Below are 24032 nucleotides of genomic sequence, written 5' to 3' on the forward strand. Positions count from 1 at the left end.
ATTAATGCTTCTCTTTTAATGGCGAACATTAAACACCATAAAGCATTACATGTCTCACCACAATCTTATAGAATTTTCCCTTAAGTTTGAGTGGGGATTTTCTATCGCACAACTAGTAGCCCGATGCATTCCTCCACTTCAACTAGGGGTGTTAATTTTGGGTCACTGACCCGGGTTCAATCAGATCGACCCTAACCCAACCCGAGTAGGCAAACGTGTCGAATATTCAAACCCAGACCCAACTCGGCGGGTTGTCGGGTTGATCCGACCAACACGAGAAGGAGACTAGCCGGATGGGTCCGGTCGAGAGCGGACAGCCGACGATTGCGGATCGGGTGGCTGGGGCGGCGGTGGGTGGCGCGGGACGTGGGGCGTGTGCGCGGTACGCGATGGGGTGTGTGGGTGGCGGGTATGCGGCTGGCTAGGGCGGCGGGGGCCCTGCATTGTGCCTGTGTAGGCACCAACTCGCGCACGCGGATACTCGGGCAATCGCGCGGGGCAGCCTCAGGAGGAAGGCTGACTGCAGGCAAGCGCGGGAATCTTTGGCTGGCACGTGGGCAGCCGAGGGGCAGGCAACTCTGCGGGCAGCCGAGCAGGGGGCGGGTAGCCTAGGGCCGGTCCACAGGCAGTCGAGCAGTTATTTTAAATAGGTTTCTGGGTTGACCCGGTAACCCGTCGGGTCAACCCGAACCCGACCCATTTTTCAAAAGGGTCGAATCTCGAACCCGAACCCAACCCGTTTTTCAAATGGGTCGGGTCTGGGTTGGATTTTTGTGTTGTGTCAAATATTGATAGCCCTAACTACAACCATCCAACTTTAACTCTGATGATAATATTGCTATCTATTTTACCATCACTCCGAACAATATATCCAAAATATCTAAAATTTGTACTCTTATTAATGACTTGATCGCCCAAAGTCACAATCCCCTCACTAGGTCCATTGGTACTAAAATTATACTTCATATATTCAGTTTTATATCTACTCAAGTGAAAACCATTAGACTCTAAGTTTGACCTCCATAATTCAAGTTTACCTTCAACTCCCTCTATAGTCTTATCAACAAGAAGAATATCATCAACAAAAAACATACACCAAGGTACATCCTCTTGCAAATGTCTAGTGAGAACATCCATGACTAAAGCAAAAAGATATGGGCTTAAGGCTGATCCTTGATATAATCCAACCGAAATAGGAAAATATATGGTCAAACTGCTTTGTGTTTTAACAAAAGTAATAGCTCGTGCATACATATCTTTAATGATTTGAATATAAGCATTATTATCTCCTTTCTTTTCAAGAACTCACAATAGCACTTTTCTTGGGACTTTATTATATTATTTCTCTAAATCAATAAATATCATATGAAGATCCTTATTATTCTCTCTATATTTCTCCATCAAACCTCTTAATAAATGTATGACTTCCATAGTAGACCTACTCGACATGAATCCAAATTGATTTTGAGAAACATTAGAATCACGCCGCAACCTACGCTCCATAACTCACTCCCGTAGTTTTTACGTAAGACACATTAACTTAATTTCTCTATAATTTGCACTCCTGTGCATCACCTTTATTCTTAAAAATAGGATTTAACACACTCATTCTGCACTCATCTGGCATCTTTAAAACTAATTAACTAATTAAATTAAAAGTTACAAACATAAAATTTCACAAATTAAAAATCACAATTTACAAACGTAGTTTTGATACTTTGATTGTTTAAAGAACTAGAAACTCTGAAGATTGGAAGTCCTGGCATGTCACCTCATGGAGATTTAAGTTAATTGCAAGAAATGGTTAAATTGATATAATTACAAAACCATGAGAAAGTAGAAAGCTTGAGTCAATAACTCAGATTATCCTTACAAATAATTCATTAAGTAATGAAATGTGAGTTAACAATAAACTTTTTTACTATCACAGTATTGCCATCCAATGAAGCATTTTGTATTATACAGTTATACTTCGTATCTGTTTAATTAGAAGATAACACATATGTCACCTAGCTGCAATAATTTTTTCTCCAAATGACTTCACAATAAGTTTAGAAATAGAACTCATCATTGGAACTCAACTTTCAATCTTTTTAAACATAACCCAGTATTTCTTAATATATATTTAACTCTCTTACAATTCTGAACAGGCACACCCTGTAACTAGTAATAAACTAAGGCAGCAGGCAGCAGTTAACAAACCCAGCAAAGAGCAGTAAAGGAATTATAGACAAAACAACCCAGCAGGTAGCAGTAAACAAACTCACAATAACCAGCTGAATAATAGACTGCAGCAACCGAGATTCTCAAGTCTCAACAACTCAATAGCAAATATATTCATAAATACAAAACTAAAGAATATGTTAATATGGGAAAAATTTTTCAATAGTAGAAAGTTGAACTAAAATAAAAGTTGAAATCAATAGCAGATAATTCAACTCAAATAGTAGAAAGTTCAACTTGGAACATTTACTAATAATAACAAACTAAATAACAAGAAACCAACCCAATAATGCAGCAACCCAGGATCATCTCAAATTCTTAAAAAAATATGTTTAAATTCTTAAATAGATAAAAAGCAATAGACATGACATCTCAAATTCTTATAACAGACAATAAGCAATAAATAAATGAAATCATCCAACAATTGAACTTTCACCTTGCTATTGTATCACACCTAAACTGAGGATATCATCAATTATAACATCAAGTTATGGGTCAATTGTTGCTGCAACAAAAAGAAAAAAATTAATTTAAGCTCTTAATAACATTATAGAAATATAAATGCTTGAATATAATAAAGAAAGCACCCTGTTCTCCACATAACTAATATTTTGCACAAATTAGTGCCTTAACAATATCATATTTCAGTGCACTTTAATATCGATCTAAAATTCCATCACTATTGCTGAAGTCACTTTTAGATGCTACTGTGGTAATTGGAATGCATAATACATCATGAGCCAAAGCACATATACTAAATTTATATTGGTTCCATTGCTAGAATTTCAAAATGTCTAAATCGAATAATCGACCTTCCTATCAAGCTTTGGTTCATCAAGATAAATATCTAATTCTGATTTCCTAGGTATTATGCCTTTCTATTCAAATGAATCAAAATCCTATTTTTTGGAAAGACATTAAAACTATAAAAAAAAGTTGTAACTTAACAATTATAGTTATACAACCTGTAAAAATTGTGACTTAATCATAAGTAACACCTTGTAACATCTCAGATGCATGTGAAAATTGCCCTACTACATCATTCCCTCTTGAATTATAGTCAATAAATAAGGAGATCAACTTAAGTTTGACCTTTCTAAGTTCAAAGAGGTAATCCCCATCATATAATCTCCGATAACACCACTCTACGAAAGTAATTTATATCTCAGATCTAAAATGATAGCTATTGCCAATATATCACTAAATTATGACCAGTATTTCTCAAACTTGGCAATCATCCTTGTTGCCATTTTCTTGATGTATTGATGCCCATTTAACATTTTATTTTTTAGTTTTGCATACATTGCAGAAATATATGAGAAGTACAAGTATGTTGTTGGGTACGTTGACCTGAAAATGAGACAAGTAATTCATAGATTGGAGCAAAAAATTTGCAAATTGCTTCAACTTTCTCCCATTTAAGATCTGTTGGACAGTTCTTATAGTTTGAATTAACCAATTCTAAATGTTTAAAAGTACCTAAAAAATAGATTGCACTGTCAAGCATAATAAAGGTGGAGTTCCATCTAGTTAGAACATCCTGTTTCAAACCTCTTCTCCCATCTAGGCAGTTTTGCATAACAAAATCAAAAAACTTTTATTTCCTTTCTTGAGAGCTTTTCACATACTTAGTGCTCTCTCTTATTTTGCAATTATATCATCAATCTCCTTCAAACCTTCTTGAACCATAAAATTAATAATATAAGATGTACAACAAATATGAAAAAAATCACCATCACACAAGGCCACCATGTAAATTTAGATGATTCCTAAGATAATCAACTAAAATATTATTTGTGAAAGCATTATCCAAAGTAATACTAAAAATCTTATACTCTAATTTTCATTCTACCAAAAGAGACTGCAGCTTCTCAAAGAAAATAATTCCATCATATGGGGGGTGGCATGAAAGAAATATTAATAATTTTCTTTTGCAAGTGCCACTCATTATCAATAAAAAGAGCTGTTAAATAAATAAACTCATTAGTATTTGTAGAAGTTCATAGGTCTAATATTAAGCAAATCCTGCTAGTAGTTTTATATAAATGTTCCTTTATATTACATTTCTACTTAGTGAATAATTTTTTACAATCATTTCTAGCAGTGTTCCTAGAAAATAATTGTAAGTTATGACGAAGATATATTAAGAGTGCTCAAACTCCAAACCACTCAACAAATTGAAAGGGAAAATTGTGCATAATAATAGATGTAGTGAACAAGTCATGAAATTCTGCACTATCAAAATTATTATCAGGCATAGACATGAAAGAATTAGAATTGGTTTGTAAGATCAACTATCCTATATCACACATATTTCTTTTCTTACAATTTTAAAGATGGTGCATTAGATTACCAGTTCTATTTATGCTATCACATAAGTAATGCCACATTTCTTATATTTATATTTTTGCTTTCCATCTTTCATATTAGGCAACATTTCAAAATGGCCCCAAACAATTGAAGTCATCCTTCACCGCTTTTTAGTGTCCCCTCATCATTACATAGATCGTTAGGGGCTCTACAATATATATTTTTATAAGCTCGAACTTGTTCATTTTCATTAACAATAAAAATTTCAGGAATGATATTGAAATCCTCCATCTAGCTAAAACATTAAAATATATTATAATAATAATTCTTAACCATTTCTTAAATGCCATATTTTAAAAAGACACATTGACACATTAATTAGTAGCTACAATCATGATTTAACTCTTCAACAAATTAACTCATTAACTTCTTGCAAATTGCCACTTAATTACTTATCCAACATAATCATAACAATATAACATAATCATTAACTATATTAATCACTATTCCAATATATGTATATAGTAATAACATAATAAATACTATAATAGCATCAGTGTATAACACATTAAACCCTTAACTAACTGAATGATAGAACATATAAATTAAGTTAGAATATGTAAATCACCCAAATAGATCATAACTAAAAAGCAAGTCACAGAACTGTCACATAAAGCAAGAGATCCGAGAAGATGAATGTATGTCAAAACAGAACCAATCTCACAAAAACAAAAATATGAACTACGTGCTCTTATCTCTTCTCCTTCTCCGCTTCGTCTAGGGCTTCATCTCCTTAGGTCTCATCGAATCTCTGGTTTTATCTTAGATTTCTAGTTAGTAGGTCATCTCACTTCACCGTGTGCTCTTCACCGCATGATCTTCTCTTCATCGCTTTCTCTTCTCTTCACCATATTTGTATCTCATTTCTTTTTTCTATTCGCTTGACAGTGATTTAGAAGCTTCATCTATGAGCATATATCGGTATATTGTAATGTCAGTTTGTTACTCTTACTCACCTACTTCTGAGTTTTGACATTTAGAGGGAATGTTTCATTTATGGTTTTTGGATTTTTTGCTTACTTGTTGTTCTCTTAAATATTATCACGAGTTGTCTAAAAATCAGAAAAGTTTGGCATACATTAGCTGGTTTGACAAATATTCTAATTTATGTGAGGTTGGTTCTGGTTTGGTATACATTCATCTCCTCGGATCTCTAGCTTTCTGTGACAATTCTATGACTTGCTTTCTAGTTATAATTTATTTGGGTGATTTACTATTCTAGTTATTGATTTACATATTCTAACTTGATTTATATGTTCTATCATTCAATTAGTTAAGAACTTAATGTGTTATACACTAATGCTGTTATAATATTTGTTGTGTTATTGTTATATACATATATTGGAATAATGATTAATATAATTAATTATTATGTTATATTATTATGGTTATGTTGGATAAGTAGTTATGTGTCAATTCACAAAGAGTTAATTTATTGAAGTGTTAAATTGTGATTGTAGTTTCTAGTTAATGTGTCAATGTATCTTTTTAAAACATGACATTTAAGAAATGATTAAGAATTATTATTGTAATATATTTTAATATTTTGGCTAGATGGAGGATTTCAATACCATTCATGAAAAAAAAAATTTATGAAAATGAATAAGTTTGGGCTTCTGAAAATGTTATAGAGCCCCCTAAGATCTATTTAATGAGGAGGGGACACTTACTAAGAAGCGACGAAGGATGACTTCAGCTATTTGGGGTTATTTTGAGATGGTGCCTAATATGAAAGATGGAAAACAAAAATGTAAATGAAAGAAATGTAGCAGTACTTATGTGATAGCAAAAATAGAACTGGTAATCTAACGCATCATCCTAAAAATTGCAAGAAAAGAAATACATGTGATATAGGACAGTTGATCTTTTTAACCAATTCTGATTATTCCATGTCTATATCTGATAATAAGTTTGATCACGTAGAATTTCGTGACTTGTTCACTGTATCTATTATTATGCACGATTTTCCCTTTCAATGTGTTGAGTGGGTTGGAGTTTGAGTCCTCTTGATATATCTTTGTCATAATTTACAATTATTTTCTAGGAACATTGCTAGAAATGATTGTAAAAAATTATTTACTAAAGAGAAGTGCAATATAAAGGAACAATTATATAAAACTACTAGCAAGGTTTGCTTAGCATCAGACCTATGAACTTCTATAAATACTAATGAGTTTATTTGTTTAACAGCTAATTTTATTGATAATGAGTGACACTTGCAAAAAAAATTATTAATTTTTCTTTCATGCCAACCCCATGATAGAATTACTTTATTTGAAAAGCTGCAATCTCTTTTGGCAAAATAAAAATTAGAATAAAAGATTTTAAGTATTACTTTAGATAATACTTCCACAAATAATGTTTAAGTTGATTATCTAAGGAATCATTTAAATTTACGTGGTGACCTGTTGTGTGATGATAAATTTTTTCATGTTCGTTGTACAACCCATGTGTTAATTTTGTGGTTCAAGAAGGTTTGAAGGAAATTGATGGTATAATTATCAAAATATGATAGAGTACTAAGTATATGAAAGGCTCTCAAGCAAGGAAATAAAAGTTTCTTGATTGTGTTACGCAAAGTTGCCTAGATGGGAAAAGAGATTTGAGACAGGATGTTCCAACTAGATGGAACTCCACATTCATTATGCTTGACAATGCTATTTATTTTCGACGTTCTTTTCAACATTTAGAATTGATTGATTCAAACTACAAGAAATGTACAATAGCTCCTAAATGGGAGAAAGTTAAAGCTATTTACAAATTTTTGGCTCCATTCTATGAAATTATTTGTCTAATTTTTGGGTCAAAGTACCTAATAATAAATTTATACTTCCCATATATTTCTACAACGCAAGCAGAACTAAAAAATGAAAAGTTAAACGTGCATCAATACATCAAAAAAATGATAATAAGGATGATTGCTAAGTTTTAGAAATATTGGTCAAAATTAAGTGATATATTGGCAATACCTATTATTTTAGATCTGAGATACAAAATTACTTTCATAAAGTGGTATTATCGGAGATTGTACGGTAGGGATTACCTCTTTAAACTAAGAAAGATCAAACTTAAGTTGTTCTTCTTATTTGCTAACTACAATTTATGAGGGAATGATATATAAGGGCAATATTCATGTGCATCTAAGATATTACAAGGTGTTGCTTCAAAGAGTACTTCATTCTCAAAGATTAAGTCACAATTTCTACATATTATATAACTATAATTGTTGAGTTACAAATTCATTGTTTATTTTTTTTTACAGTTCTAATACATTTCAAAAAAATCGGATTTTGATTCATTTGAGCAGGAGGTCGTAATGCCTAGGAAATCAGAATTAGATATTTATCTTAATGAACCAAAGTTTGATAGGAATGTCAATTTAGACATTTTAAAATACTTGCAAGGGAACCAATATAGATTTCCTAATGAATCTACTATGGCTCGTGATGTATTATGCATTCCAATTATTATAATAGCATCTGAAAGTGCCTTCAACAATAGTGGTAGAATTCTTGATCAATTTTGAAGTGCACTGAAAGATGATATTGTTGAGGCACTAGTTTGTGCAAATGATTGGTTATATGGAGAATATGGTGCTTTCTTTATCATATTCAAGAACATTTACATTTCTTTAATATTATTTAGAGCTCAAATTTATTTTTCTTTTTGTTTCAGCAGTAATTGATCCCAAACTTGATGTTGTAATTGAAGATATTTTTTAGTTTGGATGTGAACACAAGTGATAGAGAGTAGGGTGAAAGTTTAGTTGTTGGATGATTTCATTTGGTTATTGCTTATTATTTGTTTAAAGAATTTGATATATCATGTATATTGCTTTTTGACTATTTTAAGAATTTCATATGTCTGCTTTAAGAATTTGAGATAATCCTGAGTTGCTTCCTTGCTGGGTTGGTTTCCTATTATTTAGTTGGTTGTTGTTAGTAAATATTCCTAGTTGAACTTTCTGCTATTTGAGTTGAACTATTTGTTATTCAGTTCCACTTATATTTGAGTTGGACTTTCTGCTATTGTGAAATTTGCCCCATATTAACATATTCTTTAATTTCATATTTATGGATATATCTGCTATTGAGTTGTTGAGACTTGAAAATCTCGATTGCTACTGTATATTATTCAACTGGTTGTTATGGGTGCGTTTACTGTTGCTAGCTGGGTTGTTTTTCTTGTAATTCCTTCACTGCTACCTACTGCCTTGGTTTGTCTGTTACTGGCTACAGGTTGTGCATGTTCAGAATTGTAAGAGAACTAAATGTATCTTAAGAGATGTTGGGTTGTTTCTAAAAGAATTGAAAGCTGAGTTGTAATGATGAGAACCCTTCTAAACTGAGTGTGAGTCATTTGAAGAAAATTTTATTTCAACCAGGTGACATGTGTTATATTCTAATCAAATAGATACTAAATATAACAATATAATACAAAATATCGCATTGGATGGCAATACCGTGATAGTCAAAAAGTTCATTGTTGACTCACACTTCATTACTTGATGAATTATTTGGAGGATTAATTTGAGCTATTGACTCAAGCTTTCTACTTTCTCATGGTTCTATAATAATATCAATTTTTAACCTCTTTTTTCAATTAACTTAAATCTCCATGAGGTAGGTCCTGCCAAGACATCCGGTCTTCAGAGTTTCCAATTCTTCAAACAATCAAAGTATCAAAACTATATTTCTAAATTATGATTTGTAATTTGTGAAATTGTATGTTTATAACTTGTTATGAGGTTTGTAATTTTTTATTTGATTTTTTTATTTATTTAATTGTGGTTTGTAATTTTACTTGTAAATTGCAGTTTTTAAAATTTTATTTATTTAATTAGTTTGTTTTGAAGTAAAAAAATTAAAGTTAAATGGGTTGGCGGGTCAATTTGGGTTGATCCAAACCTGGATCGGGTCGGGTCCAGGTGCAGCATTTTAACCCATTTCCCTAAATGGGTCGGGTTTGGGTCGGGTCATATGATGACGGGATGGTTTCGGGTTTGACACGAACCTGACCCGAAAACCCATTTTGACAGCCTATCAATCATTTCACAAAGCAGCATTATCAAACCAACCTACAATAATTGGTTTAAGTTTAAATAAATTCTACGTAGATGCAACCACAAAGCACTTCTAAGCTGAAAAAATGATTATTGTCCAAGTCTATCAATATCTGTGTCTAGTTTATTGGCAAAATTTGGTTTGAATAATCTCTTTAAAATATATCATATACGAATTATACTATTATGTTGAATAACTGCAAAGCAGTATTATAAGCTTCAAACTTACCAAATATTGTTTCATTCTCTAAAACAAAAAAAAAATTGGACGGGGTTGGTCTGATTAAATTAAACACAAACACCAATAAATGCCCAATATTGTCTCAAGAGGTTCTATTCCTAGAACCTGGAATGATGCAATCTGAAGACTGAAGTGATCATAAAACTAAAGCAAACAAACAGTCATATCATTGTAACTCACCCATTAGCAATAGAAAAACACATTTCTTCATTTTATCAAAATGGTTGTATTTATCATGCTTAGTCTAAGTGAGGAAACAAACAAAAATAAATGGGCAAAACATATTGATATATATTATGGACAATGCCATCTCAAAGAAGGGAAAATATAGTCCATGGTTCATATTTTAACCAAATAATATTTCCATTTTGAAATACCAAGTCTAGGTTCCCATTCATTTTATAAGACATCTAACAGGTGCAACAGTCTAAAATCAGAACTTTGTAGAAACAAAAATTCACCTAAAATATCTAAGGGATTGGCAACAAAAAATTCAGCTTTAGATTGAATAGAAAGTCATACAAAGTTAATAGTTTCCGAGCAGACAAATATGAGAAAGTCATACAATGTCAATAGTTTCCAAGCAAGCAAATATAAGAAGTAAAAAAATTCGTCAGGTCACAAAACAATACTGAGAAGAAATTGCTTACTTGATGGCGGAAAACAAGATATGCTAGGCCAAAAAAAACCATTATGTATGGAAGTAAAAAGGGTGCGACCACAGCATATACGAGACCAAGTAAGAAATATAGTTGTATCTTGGGTTCATTTGCATTAAATTCAATGCTCCCAGGGTCCATGGCCTCTTCTCTATCTTTTTCAGTCTTTACCAAGAAAATATTCTTCAAGTGATATACTATCAAAGGTTTCAATCTTAAAATCTCCCCTGCAACTCCAGCCCAGCCATCAACCATGACATATGTTATAAAAAATGTAGCTTTCTGTGGAATTGCTATGCCAATGGTCTTCGGAAACCTGCATTTTGACATTGAAACTGTCATTAGAATACCAGTACCTCAAAATTTTGAGACCTGAACTTGCTACACAATAGGTTCATAGCCATATCTAAAATTTGAGTATATGCTAAATTTATTTTTCCATGTCCTACAGATTAGACGACTTAAACTACTTTCAAAGAATTTATCTTAATTACCAACTATATGTGATAAAAGGAAAGCTCCAAGTAATCTACCCTAAAATTAGCATCAATATTTAAAAACAAAATTTGTTAAGGAAAAGCGCACTGATGAGAACAGTAATGGTAAAGATGTCTACAAGGAAAAAGTAAATGAGAAGAGAAGGATTTATGTCATTTAGGGATATTCGCTTATGTCCATGACTGTGGAGGGAGATGATTGTTCCATTAGAACAAAGATAAATATATGATAAAAAATATTCGACAACCAAAATATTTCCTCATGTTTATTTCTCTACATTTCGCTTCTCTCTTATCTTTTCTATCCTCTTTTCTTTCCTCACTGTAAAGCCCAAAAGAAATCTCACCGGCAACCTTTTCTTTGTATTTTTCTTCTCCAAAATAAGTAATTTATTAAAAAAAAAAGTAGGAAGGTTGAACTTCCATAGTTTCTAGCTATCAATGTACCCTGGTATCAAGGATCAAACAAAGCACAAATAAAAAAAGAAGATAATTAGCAATAGAAAGTAATGCATAGTCTAGAACATTAAACATTAAACGGCCAAAATAGATGGGGATCCTAACGAGCAACCATCAATGTGAATATACACAAGTAAATGATCCTACGATGACCTGATATGCATGATTGCATGAATACCAATAACAATTTCCACAGTATATTTAGTGGCCTAAAGATGCAACAATGAGAAAGCGCAGTTGATCAATTAAACAAGAGTAACATGCATGCCTCCACATTATCTCTGAAACAAATTTTAGAAGATTTTCTGGGTGGAGGTCTACAGGAGAAGAAATTATTCGGTGCAAAATCCAGACGTTGTTATCTGTTCGGACGCCAATAAAATTGTGACCCATGGATAACCTATGTTGCGATTGCTGACGTGGATTGCTTAGTGAAATTTCGACATGGCTTCAACACTTAATCCCCAATAAAGGTTAAAAGTGAATATGGCGGATGAATTCCACATTTTGAGCGGCACCTTTTTGGTTTTCAACATCCGGCGTTCCTTCTCCGAAGAGAAACTCCTCTGAAGCTTCTGCATTCTCTTATTGCAATTCATCATTCGTCTCCGAAGTTCCTGCATTCTCTCCGCTGGCGTCACCTTCTCCACCTGCAAAAAGAAAGGTAATTTGCTTGCATATTTTATGCTCATGTTATGCATATTTTATGCTCATGCTATGCGTATTTTATACTCATGTTATGCTTATTTTATACTCATGTTATTCTTATTTTATATTTAATAATTGCATAAATATTTGATGCTAGTTATGACCTTATCGTATTTTCGTTATTTTTAGGGTTTATGCTAAAACCTAAACCCTAACAAACTATTAACAAATGAACTCTTTGGATCTTAGAAACAACAAAAAAGTAAATAGATAAATGTTTTATGTGTACGTTCTGAGTAGTTTGTGTGTAGGTTGTGTGTAATCACTATGTATTTTATGCTTATGTTATGCATATGCGTTCCTTTTGAAAACTTTTAAAATTATTAACGCTGGTTATAACCCATCGTATTTTCTCTGTATTTAAGGTTTATGCAGAAAACCCTAATAAACTTTTAATAATTAAACTCTTTGGATCTTAAAAAAATATGAGTTGTTTGTGCCAATGTTGTGCGTAGGATATGCATAGGTTGTGCATAACCACTGCGTATGTTGTGTATATATTATGCGTATGTTGTGTATCTTCTCCTTATGGTTCTTTGAGATGTTCTTGCCAATGATGGAATACATTTGGATGATGTTATTTGATTACATCTTGAGTGTAATATCATCTTAGGAATCTATGTCACTTGTTTGATGGCCTTCTAAGATTGCAGCTATAAAGATTGTTGAATCACCACAATTGTGCATTCTCTCTGCGTATAATATGCGTATGTTATGCGTATGTTATCGTATTTTATGAGTATGTTGTGTGTTTTATTAACTATCTTTTTTTCTTATTTTATATATTTTTTTAACCTTGATGTTTCAGATATATATTCGTCTTAATTTTGCTCAGCAAATTTCTCATGAAGTTGTGGACATCTTTAAGAGTTTAAATATCATACAATTTTTGCAATTTTTTGAATTTGAAGAAAATATCCCACTTATTTATGAGCTGATCTCAAGGTGAAATATTCCAAATCAATGTTTTATTTTAAATGGGCATGCTATTTCTTTCACTGTTGATGAAGTGACCCTTTTTACTGATCTGTCAAATAAAAGTGAAGAAATATCATGACTTTTTTTAGCACTTACAGTAGTTACATCATTAAAAATTAAGGCGGACATGCTTGAGTTGATCAAGAAAACCCCCCTAGAGACTATGTTGAGAATGTTTATTATGTATTTATATTCAAATTTATTTTTTCAACTTAATAACTTTAAAACCCCTCGGTTGCTTCACCGAATAGTAAATAATGTAGATGAGTTATTCTCAATAAACTGGGCGGGGTCGATTAAGAAATTTTTAGTTGGAGAGTTTAATAAGGCATCCACCAAGATTTCAAATAAGAAGCCAGAAGGTTACATCAATAATTTTATGTTTATATAATTATGAGTACTAATTCATTCTAATTTTTATTTAATTTTTATAATTCATTTGCTAAAATTTTCTTTGATATTATGCAGATTTGGTTCCTGGAGCACACTTCTATTCATGCTCCCATATACACTGAAAAAATGCCCCGTTTCTTACGATGGGCTGATGATATTATATATACTACTGAGACTGTCACAAATTTATTTGTTAATGTAAGGAAAAGTTAGGTACATCTTACAGCAAATTTCAATTAATACATCTATGAAGAATAAGAATTTGTTAATATATAAGTTTTTTGCAGATTTTTTATGTCCTCAGGGGAGTTACCCAGGCTGAAATTAATCTGGTTAATATCAAGAAATATCCATCACATAGTGCTCTATCCCATTATGAAATATCCACCCATCAAACCCCCCACCAATCTCCCCATCATACCCCACCTCCTCCAATCTCCCAGCAACCACACTTTATTTTTTATGCTAAAGCTATAGAATTTCTCCAAGAAAAAATAATCAAATCCTGCCAAGAAACCTGCACTAAACTCTTTCTTGAATTTGAAGGTAGGCTAAGGAGAAAGTTTGAATAACTAACTGAAAGAGTAGAAACTATTGATGTCAAGTTCAATAATTACATTGCTCACAACAAATTATTTCTGAGAAATGACTTGTTAGCTACTCCTCATCTTCCAATAAGAAATAAAAATATTTCCAAGGCCCAAAGAAATCAGATATCCCTCCCCCAAAAAAGATATCCTTGATTGGATCCATACCCTAGAAAAGCAAGAATTCCCAACCACAGACGAACCTGATAGGATCCATAAACTAGGAAAAAAAATGAGCTAGTAAAAGATATTATAAAATTTAAGAGGAAGATTAAACTGAAGAAACAGAAACCAATGCAATCCGAAAATGTACCAAACCCATCCCAAAATGTGCCAATCCAATCCTAAAGTGTACCAATCCCATCCCAAAATGAATCAATCCTATCACAAAATGAGCTTGACATCAATAACGCAGTACATACACGTAAAATACATAGTAAGTACGCACAAAATATGCAGTACATACACATAAAATATGCAATAAGCACTACAGAAAATTCAGCTGTTACCGGCGGCCATGATCGGCAGTTATATGGCCGCCGGTAAAAACGGCGGTTTTGCCGTCGGGTATTGCCGGCGGCCTAACCGGTGGTTATTTAAGTTTAGGCCGCCAGGACTAGCGGGGGTCATCTAACCGCCGGATGAACCGCCGGATCTCAATATTACTGGTGGTATACCGGCGGCTAAAACCGCCGTTGTTAAGTGATTTCAGTACCGGCGGTCTACGCTGCCGGTAAAAGCCCTAAAATTAACAAGCCCGAGCCTCCCATTTCATTTCTCTTCTTCTGCTCTCTCTCTTCGGCCGAGCTCCCCCGTCGCCTTCGCCGGACTCTCACGCGATCGAGCGGCCTGACAACTGCCGACGACCTCTCTCCGGCCGCCGACCCCACACTGGCCGCCCTCGAAGCCTCACTGTCTTGCCGCCATCGATCTCACACCAGCACGCCTAGTGTTCATGGGAGTTGAAGGAAAACCACGATTTCAAGATAAACTTGAATGTTTTTTTGTGATTATTTATTCTCACTAGACATTTGCAAGAGTTTGTAATCTAGTGTATGCTTTAGGTTGTAATCTAGACATTTGCAAGAGGTTGTAATCTTGTAATCATTTGAGTAGATCTAAATTTGAATTTATTAAGTGTAATTTTAGTAATGATAGATCTAATGGGTGGATTGTGACTTTGGGTGAGAGCAAGATAGCAAGAGAGAGATAGAGAGAGAAAGAGAGAAAGAGAGAGAGAGAGAGAGAGAGAGAGAGGGAGAGAGGGAGGGAGAGAGAGAGAGAGAAAAGAGAGAGAGGGAGAGATAAAAAAGAGAGAGAGCAAGAGAGATAGATAGATGGAGAGAGAGCAAGAGAGAGAGAGCTAGAAAGAGGGAGAGAGAGATATAGAGAGAAAGAGAGCAAGAAAGTGTAAGAGAGAGCAAGAGAGGGAGAGTGAGAGAGAGAGAGAGGGAGAGAGAGATAGAGAGAGAGGGAGAGACATACCCGCCGGTGTTTTTAAAAATTGCTGGTTTTACTAGCCACGCCGCCGGTAATAACTGAATTTCATGTAGTGAAGTGTGCAGTAAATACACACAAAATATGCAGTACATATACACAAAATATGCAGTATGTACTCATAAAATACCATTGTTCGCATTAATTGCTAACATGCTATAAAGAAATGTGGACAAATATGAATGCTTCAAAGACTTAGAGGGATTTGAACTTTACCGATAAGTTAAAGCCTATATTTTCTAAATTTATCTTTTCCTCTGGCTATACTTCTTTGAACTGTTCTACTTCCTCGACATCTTCATACTTATTTTCAGCCCCTGCATCCTCTGAGAATATTGTCTGGTCGTAAAAATAAACGTTCTCCTTCAGATCAATCTCCATTTTCATCTACATTATTTTTTATGTTCTTTCTTACTTTCTCAGCTTACCCGAAATTTTTTGCTAAACCTTTATATAATATGGAGATTCACGGCTGAAATCTCAAAAAAAGAAGCGGTAACCCTAATTTGAACTGTATTTGAATTTTGGATAAGGCGGACAGGGATTATTACGTGTTGAAGACACGTCAAAATTCCACTAAGCAATCCACGTCGTCAATTACCACATAGGCTATCCATGGGTCATAATTTTATTGTCGTCCAAATTGATAGCAACGTCCGAATTCTGCACTGAATAATTTCTCCTAGAGGAGGATGTCGACTTCCATTATCAAGCATGACCAACCGAGCAGTACCTATCAAATTTACTCGGTACTGAGTAAATTTGAATATATATCGATCAGTGCCTATCAAATTTGAACATATACCAAACATATACCGAGCAGTAGCCATAACTCGGTATTACTCCTTCTTAGTCCTCGGTACCATCTAATTGTTGTGTACCGAGCTGATTTTGGCTAAAACCGCGCAATACCGATCGGTCTTTGGTTTGTACTTAGCAAATTTTGTGGAATACCGAGCCATCCCTATCTGTTTACATATTGCTCGGTACTGCTTAATGATTAGTAGCCATAGCTTAGTATTATTCCTTAGTACTCGGTATCATTGAGTTGTAATGAAAAATGCACAAGAAATATACATGAAAAATAAAATTTATTTCAAAATCTATTGAATATTTGTACATAATATGACATATGCTAATTCAGCCCTGAATAGTGGCATATTAGATTGTCAGTTCTTATAAAGATACCATTGAACATGTTCTTGTTGTATTACAACTTCCATATATTTACAAACAAACATGCCGCAATCAACGTTGTTATCTTGTGTTGGCACGTTTCTAAATCCCTTGATTGACCATTTTGTTATATTATTGTCAAAAGCGGTCTTCATATCCTCGTAGAAATGAGAAATCTGGAAAAGTAAAATGAAAATAACATAATTTTTTGTTAAGAAATCTGGAAAAGTAAAATGAAAATAACATAAATTATGGTTTCACTTACAACTTCTGGGAGTATGCCTTTGTGTGTCTTTTTCGGTAATGAATCATAAAACTCCCATCGTTTTTTTTCCAAATTGCATACTAGAAGGGTCCAATGTTTACCGTTTATTATAGGAACCAAAATCAAATTTACATTTCTAATAATTGTTCTGTTTATATGAGATACGAAGTTCGTTGTGTCTTCATCCTCAATTCCATGATCCTTGGCTTGTTTGTAATATCCCTGGTTAAGAATAGATATCAGTGGTGATTAATTCTAACTTATTTACATCTACTAAATAGAAATACCAAACTCAAGGATTAAAAATTGATTACTAACCCAATAAAAACTAGAAAAAAAAAGTTGATTAAGACCGAGGCAAAGTGCATTTTTCTGGAATAATAAATGACCAAACACATCAACATGATTATTATCAAGTTCCTCTGACAATAATAATTCGTCCAATTGACTACGATAAATTGTTATAAATCCAAGCTCGAAAATAGTGTCGTTCCTGTATAATTCAAAAAAAATATTTATTAGAAAAGATGATTGCAAAAAATACTATTGTTATATTCCGAAGCTTGGTAGTACTCAGTATTGCTCGGTATTGATATAGCAATACTCGGTATTTCTCGGTAAAAAATACTATTGTTATATTTCGAAGCTCGGTACTACTCGGTATCACGCGGTACTACTCGGTATTGCTATACTACCGAGTATGTTTAATGTAATACCGAGTAGTACCATATAGTCAAGCTCGATAGTACTCGGTATCACGCGATACTAATCGGTAGTACTCGGTATTGATATAGTTCCGAGTTTGTTTAATGTAATATCGAGTAGTACCGATCAGTGTAGCTCGGTACTACTCGGTATTGATCTAGTACCTAGTATGTTTAATGTAATACCGAGTAGTACAGATCAGTATAGCTCGGTACTACTCGGTATTACTCGGTATAAGATAATTACTCACTTATCCTTAAACTGTTTGAGGCCATTATCAATAAACAACCGTTTATCTTCACTAAGTAATGATCTGCCCGGGTACTCTAAGTATTCAGGTGCAGGTTTCAATGGTATTTCTTTAGAATCATCAACTTCATAAACAATTATAGATTTTTCAGTAGTATCAGTTGGTGTTGGTTTAGTAGTAGTTTCAGGTGCCGCTGGAAGTTCACTTCTTGAAGTTGGATGAGGTTCAGGTGTCGTTGTAAGTTCTTTTTCAGTAGTATCAGTTGGAGGAGGTGCTACTACAGTTATATCACTTGAAATTGATTGACCAAACTTCTCTTTGGAACCCAAATTTACTTTAATCTTCTTCTTCCTGTGACTCGTTGTAAATGGTGTTGATACAACTTTTATCTTTCTATCATTTCTCTTTTGAACTCTTTTTGCAATGGCAGTTAGAGGTGGTTCAGCAGCAGTAACAGGAGAAGTAGGAGCAGTTGGTTGAGGCTCAGAAATATGTGTAGGAGCTGGTGAAACAACTTCACAAACTTCATGCGATTGGGATGGAACTTCACTGGGAATTGTCTCACTTAACTTGTCTTTGGATGATAAATATTTTTTTGTTTTTTTCTTCCTATCACCGGTTGTAAAAGGGGTTGAAACAACTTTCCGCTTTCTATTACTTCTTAGGTGAACTCTTCTTTCTATGCCGGTTTTCGCAAATAGATCAAATTTCTCATCTTCACTCACTCTGGCCTCCTTATAAACAATTTTCTCAGATTTTGTACCATACGAGGAAGATTCAGCAGATATTTCTTTCTTGTAAGTTTTAATATATGAAGGGAATTGATCTTTGAAGAACCGCAACATAACACGGTCTTTTCTCTTGATCTCCTCTTTCAAATCATAATTCTCTGCTTTCAACTCCACTATACACTACTCCAAGTTCAATAAACGATTTTCAAGTAATGTATTTGTTGCTTCCACCGAAGCTACTTTCTTCGTCATATATTTCTCTTTCTTAAAAAGCTTGTAAATAGCTTGAGTTAATATCCTGATGTTTGTTTCATCTCTTATTGGACATGATTCTGGGGGAGTTTGCTCAGAAGAATCAGTTTTAGGTGGGCTTGCCACGCTGATCAGACTTTGTTGGAGATGAATGATGTATAGGTGGGCTAGCCACCCGAATGGGACTTAGTACCCTGAGTGGACTTGGTACCTTCACTAGACTGGCAGGACTATGTGGAGATAGACTAGATGAAATATTTGAAGGTCTGTGAAATAAAACCTTCTCATCATCTGTTATTCCTCTTAAATGCGGGAGAATCTGTTATTTCAAATTTCTATCGAATGTTAAACTTAAAAACATATCAATTTTGCAGAGCTTTAAACGAAAAAAATGTATTGAAGGTACCTCATGATCCTGAAGTTCATCAAATATACTATTTACGTCTTTTTCACTGTACATAAAATTACCATCCCAACGAGTAAAACGTGGCCGGGATAGTTCATCCACCACCTCATGAATGGTTGTATATTCAAGAAACCAAATCTGCCAAGAGAAATCAATTTAATTTTGTTATAGTAATTGGATATTAGCAATGATCCATTGGATAGAAGCAACATTGTTGAATTCATTTACTAGGAAACTCCTTATTGATTATGGCCAGTTGTACGTTATAAAACTATCTACATTTTCGACAAGTTCCAGTAAAGATGATGGAATGCGGAAGTTTGCCATTGGATAGAAAATGCTGGATAATAGGTATAGAACAAATCCTTTGACAAGATCTTCCATCTGGGTTGAATTATCCATCCTCTCAATGTCATGGCGAATGTCATTGGATGTTTTCCCAGTGGATCTAGCAGAACCAACCTCAAATATAATACCTCTATTTGATAATCCTATGATTAATACAACCTCATCAGATGTGAATTGTAGCCTATGTCTTTTAATAATAAAACTTTCAGTCTTCAAATCCCAATTCGTTAGCAGCATGTACATCAGTGGAACATTTTGAGGCATAAGAGGAAGCCTGAGGAACTGGCTAATTTGCAACTAATGCAGTCTTTCAACCAAAGGATCTCCAAATCTCTTAACAAGTTGATTACAAACTTCTCTAAAAGACGAAGTTCGGCATCTAAAATGAATTTTCGGAGTATATCCTTGCATAACGGTTAGCGATTATTCAAAGCAATCGAATCAGAGTATTCGATTTTACATACTAAACACAATCAGTACCGAATATAATGAAGGTAATAGCGATGAGTACCGACCAGTACCGAGTTGTACCGATCAACATACCGATCAGTACCGAGTGGAACCGATCAACATACCGAGATGTACCGAGTGTATAAAACTGCCAAAATCGCTCAGTACTGATCGGTACTTATTTAAAGTTTATGAAACAGTGCAATACTGAGCACTACCGAGCTGTACCGATCAAAAAACCAAGCTGTACCGAGTGTATAAAACTGCCAAAATCACTCGGTACTGATCGGTACCGATTTAATGTTTATGAAACACTGCAGTACCGAGCATTACCGAGCTGTACCGATCAACATACCGAGGTGTACCGAGTGTATAAAACTGCCAAAATTGCTCGGTACTGATTTAATGTTTATGAAACAGTTCAGTACCGAGCACTACCGAGCTGTACCGATGAACATACCGAGCTATACCGAGTGTATAAAACTGCCAAAATAGCTCGGTACTAATTGGTACTGATTTAATGTTTATGAAACAGTGCAGTACCGAGCACTACCGAGCTGTACCAATGAACATACCGAGCTATACCGAGTGTATAAAACTACCAAAATCGCTCAGTACTGATCGATACTGATTTAATGTTTATGAAACAGTGCAGTACCGAGCACTATTGAGTTGTACCGATCAATATACCGAGATGTACCGAGTGAATAAAACTGTCAAAATCACTCGGTATTGAGTTAATGTTTATGAAACAGTACAGTACCGAACACTACCGAGCTGTACCGATCAATATACCGAGATGTACCGAGTGAATAAAACTGCCAAAATCGCTCGGTACTGATCGGCACTAAGTTAATGTTTATGAAACAGTGCAGTACCGAGCACTACCGAGCTGTACCGATCAACATACCGAGCAGTACCGACTGTTTAACACTGCCCAAATCGCTCGGTGCAGAGCAGTTCCGAGTGTAAGGAACCCTAAACCCCATTTACAAAGAAAGAATAAGATCACACATTGCTTATCAATGAAGGAACTAATTTGAGGCATTGTTTCTTCTCGAAAACTTCGATCTTGGAATAAGAAGAATAGTTGCCGGAAATGCGAGGAGCTTCGAACTTGATAATGCCGAGAGCTTAGAACTTGTAAGAAGAAGAATAGTTGCCGGAATGCAAATGATGACGGAAGTGAAAGACGGTGATCTTTATTTGAAAATTAAACATACATTTCGGGTCCGCCGGGATTTTCTTGGGTTCGCATGCCGGTTCGTAAAATTCAAAAAACACACGTGCCATTTACCCAATAATCGCCGGATCGAGTCTGCGAAAACACGTCTACTACGTGGCGCTTGATTAGCCTATGCCGAACATAAAGTTGCGTCAGGTAACCTGGGGCAATAAAAATTCCCTGAGAATAGAAGGGTCGGGTAAGCTTCCTAGAGGATCTTCGGCTAGGTCGAGATTCGAACACCTGAAGCCAAGTTCAGTAGGGATTAGGTAAGTGGTTAGATGGAGAGGTTTTGCTGCAGCAGAGGTTTCGGCCTATCATCACAGTGGGTCGGCTAAGAGGGAGGTGGATAGGCTTTGGCTTCTACGTGCAAATGGGGAGATTTGACTTCGGCTGTGGAGGTTTGACGGGATTATGTGGAGCTCTGATTGGAGGGAGGAGGTCAGACGTGGTTTTGACGTGTTTGGCTTTAAGGAGTCGGCACTGTGGTGAGGTCAGGTGAGAGGTTTGTGGAGCAAGGGCGACTCGGCACAGTAGAGTGTAGTCGGAGCTTGGGATCGGCTGATGCTTCGATTTAGGCCGGAAATGAGGAGTCGACGTCGACTACCTATGTCTATCTGTTTAAGAGATTTCAATCTGACTCAATGAGAGATAGAAGTGGCTTTTTTGGTACATGTAACCTTTAATCCATATCTTTTTGGTTCAAGTAACATTAGATTTGTATCTTCCAGCACTCAAAATTCTTGTCATCACACTTGTTGATCCTCACCTTTCCATCTTCAAATGCTAATACATCCACTTTTACTATAGAACCTTAAGAGACTAGCTCTAATACCGATTGTTAAAAAAAATACGTGCATGATCAGTTTCGCATGAACGATGAAGATGCTTATTCTAGCTCTCTTAAAAACCGTGAGTTCATAGAGTATTCCTATCGGAAAAGTGAATTAAAACTTGAAGGAAATAAGCAAGCGCTGCAAAATGCTTGTTATCTTATCATAGGTTCATGCGCTTTCCCAATACTTAAACCAAATAGTTTAAACCAACAAAAATAGTAAAAACATGGTAAAATAAGAATAAACTTTTTTAAATTTTTTTAGAAAGAGATATTATTAAGGTAATTTATTTTCTAAATGTAGGAAGCAGGCCAGAAAACTCACTCACTGACTGACTGATGAATGAAAGTTTCGATTTGCTGGAATGCAGTCCCTGCAATTATGCTTCCAAGGAATACATTCACAAACAAAAATATATAATATTTTGTTGCTGCTCTTCTCTCAAGAGATGATATAGATATAAATCCTTCAAACTTGACCATGATCATCAATATCATTGGCAGAAAGATAAGAAAAATCTTTAGAACAATTCCAGGAAGAAAACCTTGGATGAATGACTTAATAAAGGGCCTGCAAAAGCAAAGAGTCCGCATTAGAAGCAGTATCCATATTAAAAGAAAGATTTCAAGACATTAAATGGCAATTAAAGCAGCAGAAAAAATTATAAATGGCTGAAAACCTGAAGTCACTATTATTTACTCCCCCCCCAAAAAAAAAAAAAAAAAAAAAAACTAAAATTGCCTGTCAGAAGATAATGCAAATTGCTATAGAAGAGCATCCAGTGTACATGAGATTTGCTGATATGGAGCACCTTCTGAAAGGAAGTTCAAAGTGATTTTAAATTACAGCATAGTAGCAGACAAGATATACCAAACTGATGCAAAAACATAATGATAGAGTTTTGAGATGGGTCAAACACTGGAGTTTGAGAAGCAATCAATCAATTTTATGTTTATGCCTATTGAAAATAGCACATTCCAACTGACATCTGGTCTCAACTGTAGTATAAGTTAATGTAACGTGTAAAAAATAACAATAATGTCAATCTTGACCAAGTTGACTCAACTGAATTGACCCAACAATTTGCTTTTTCGTACTGCCTTATGTTCTTCTTAAAGCTCGAGGAGTGATAGAGTGAATCACGGGCAAGAGTGAGATGACTGAATGAAATTACAACAGTCGACATTGGCTCCTAGGGCATGAAATTTGTGGATAAGAGGAGTTCCCAATTTGGTGATTGTAAAACCCGCAAAAATGCCGTTTTGGACTTCGCACGCTTTTCGATGCGTCGCGACGAGTTTTAAGTGAAAATTTGAAAGTCATCGGAATTCAAAGCAATAAATTTTATAAAATATAGCACAAAATTCTGAGCAAAATAATGTATAGAACCTATATTGAATTTTGAGTATTTTGATAGTTAAAATTTTCGGAAAGTTCTAAATGACAATTATGCCCTTTGTATCATTTGAATAGAAAAGATATTTAAGTGAGGGCTTTGAGGTCATTGTGCTCATAATGAGAGAATCCCACTCTTATTAGGGGACCGAAATGTGTTTCGGTCTCCCATTCCTTCGTGTATCCCAAACCGAGCGGACAAAAGAGAAGAAGGCGTCGGGTAGGAGGCGACTCCGGCGATTTAGGAGGCGGTCGGCGACGTTTCGTGGAGGAAATTATAAGGAAATCTAAGAGAAAGCTAAGGTAAGTGTTTTGCAAG

The 24032-nt window shown here is 34.6% G+C and overlaps 1 protein-coding gene across 1 annotated transcript in view; it reads right to left on the reverse strand.

Moving 5' to 3' along the window:
• LOC110111988 (calcium permeable stress-gated cation channel 1-like) overlaps positions 1-24032 on the reverse strand; it is a 74794-nt gene that overhangs the window by 11535 nt on the left and 39227 nt on the right. The window contains exons 8-9 of the mRNA XM_020844059.2: positions 22643-22888; positions 10547-10871 (exon numbers count right to left, since the gene is read on the reverse strand). Of these exons, the coding sequence (XP_020699718.1) occupies positions 10547-10871; positions 22643-22888 (571 nt within the window). The remainder of the gene's footprint in view (positions 1-10546; positions 10872-22642; positions 22889-24032) is intronic.

The sequence above is a fragment of the Dendrobium catenatum genome, unplaced genomic scaffold, assembly GCF_001605985.2.
Source record: "Dendrobium catenatum unplaced genomic scaffold, ASM160598v2 fragScaff_scaffold_1521, whole genome shotgun sequence".
In the NCBI taxonomy this organism is placed as follows: domain Eukaryota; kingdom Viridiplantae; phylum Streptophyta; class Magnoliopsida; order Asparagales; family Orchidaceae; genus Dendrobium; species Dendrobium catenatum.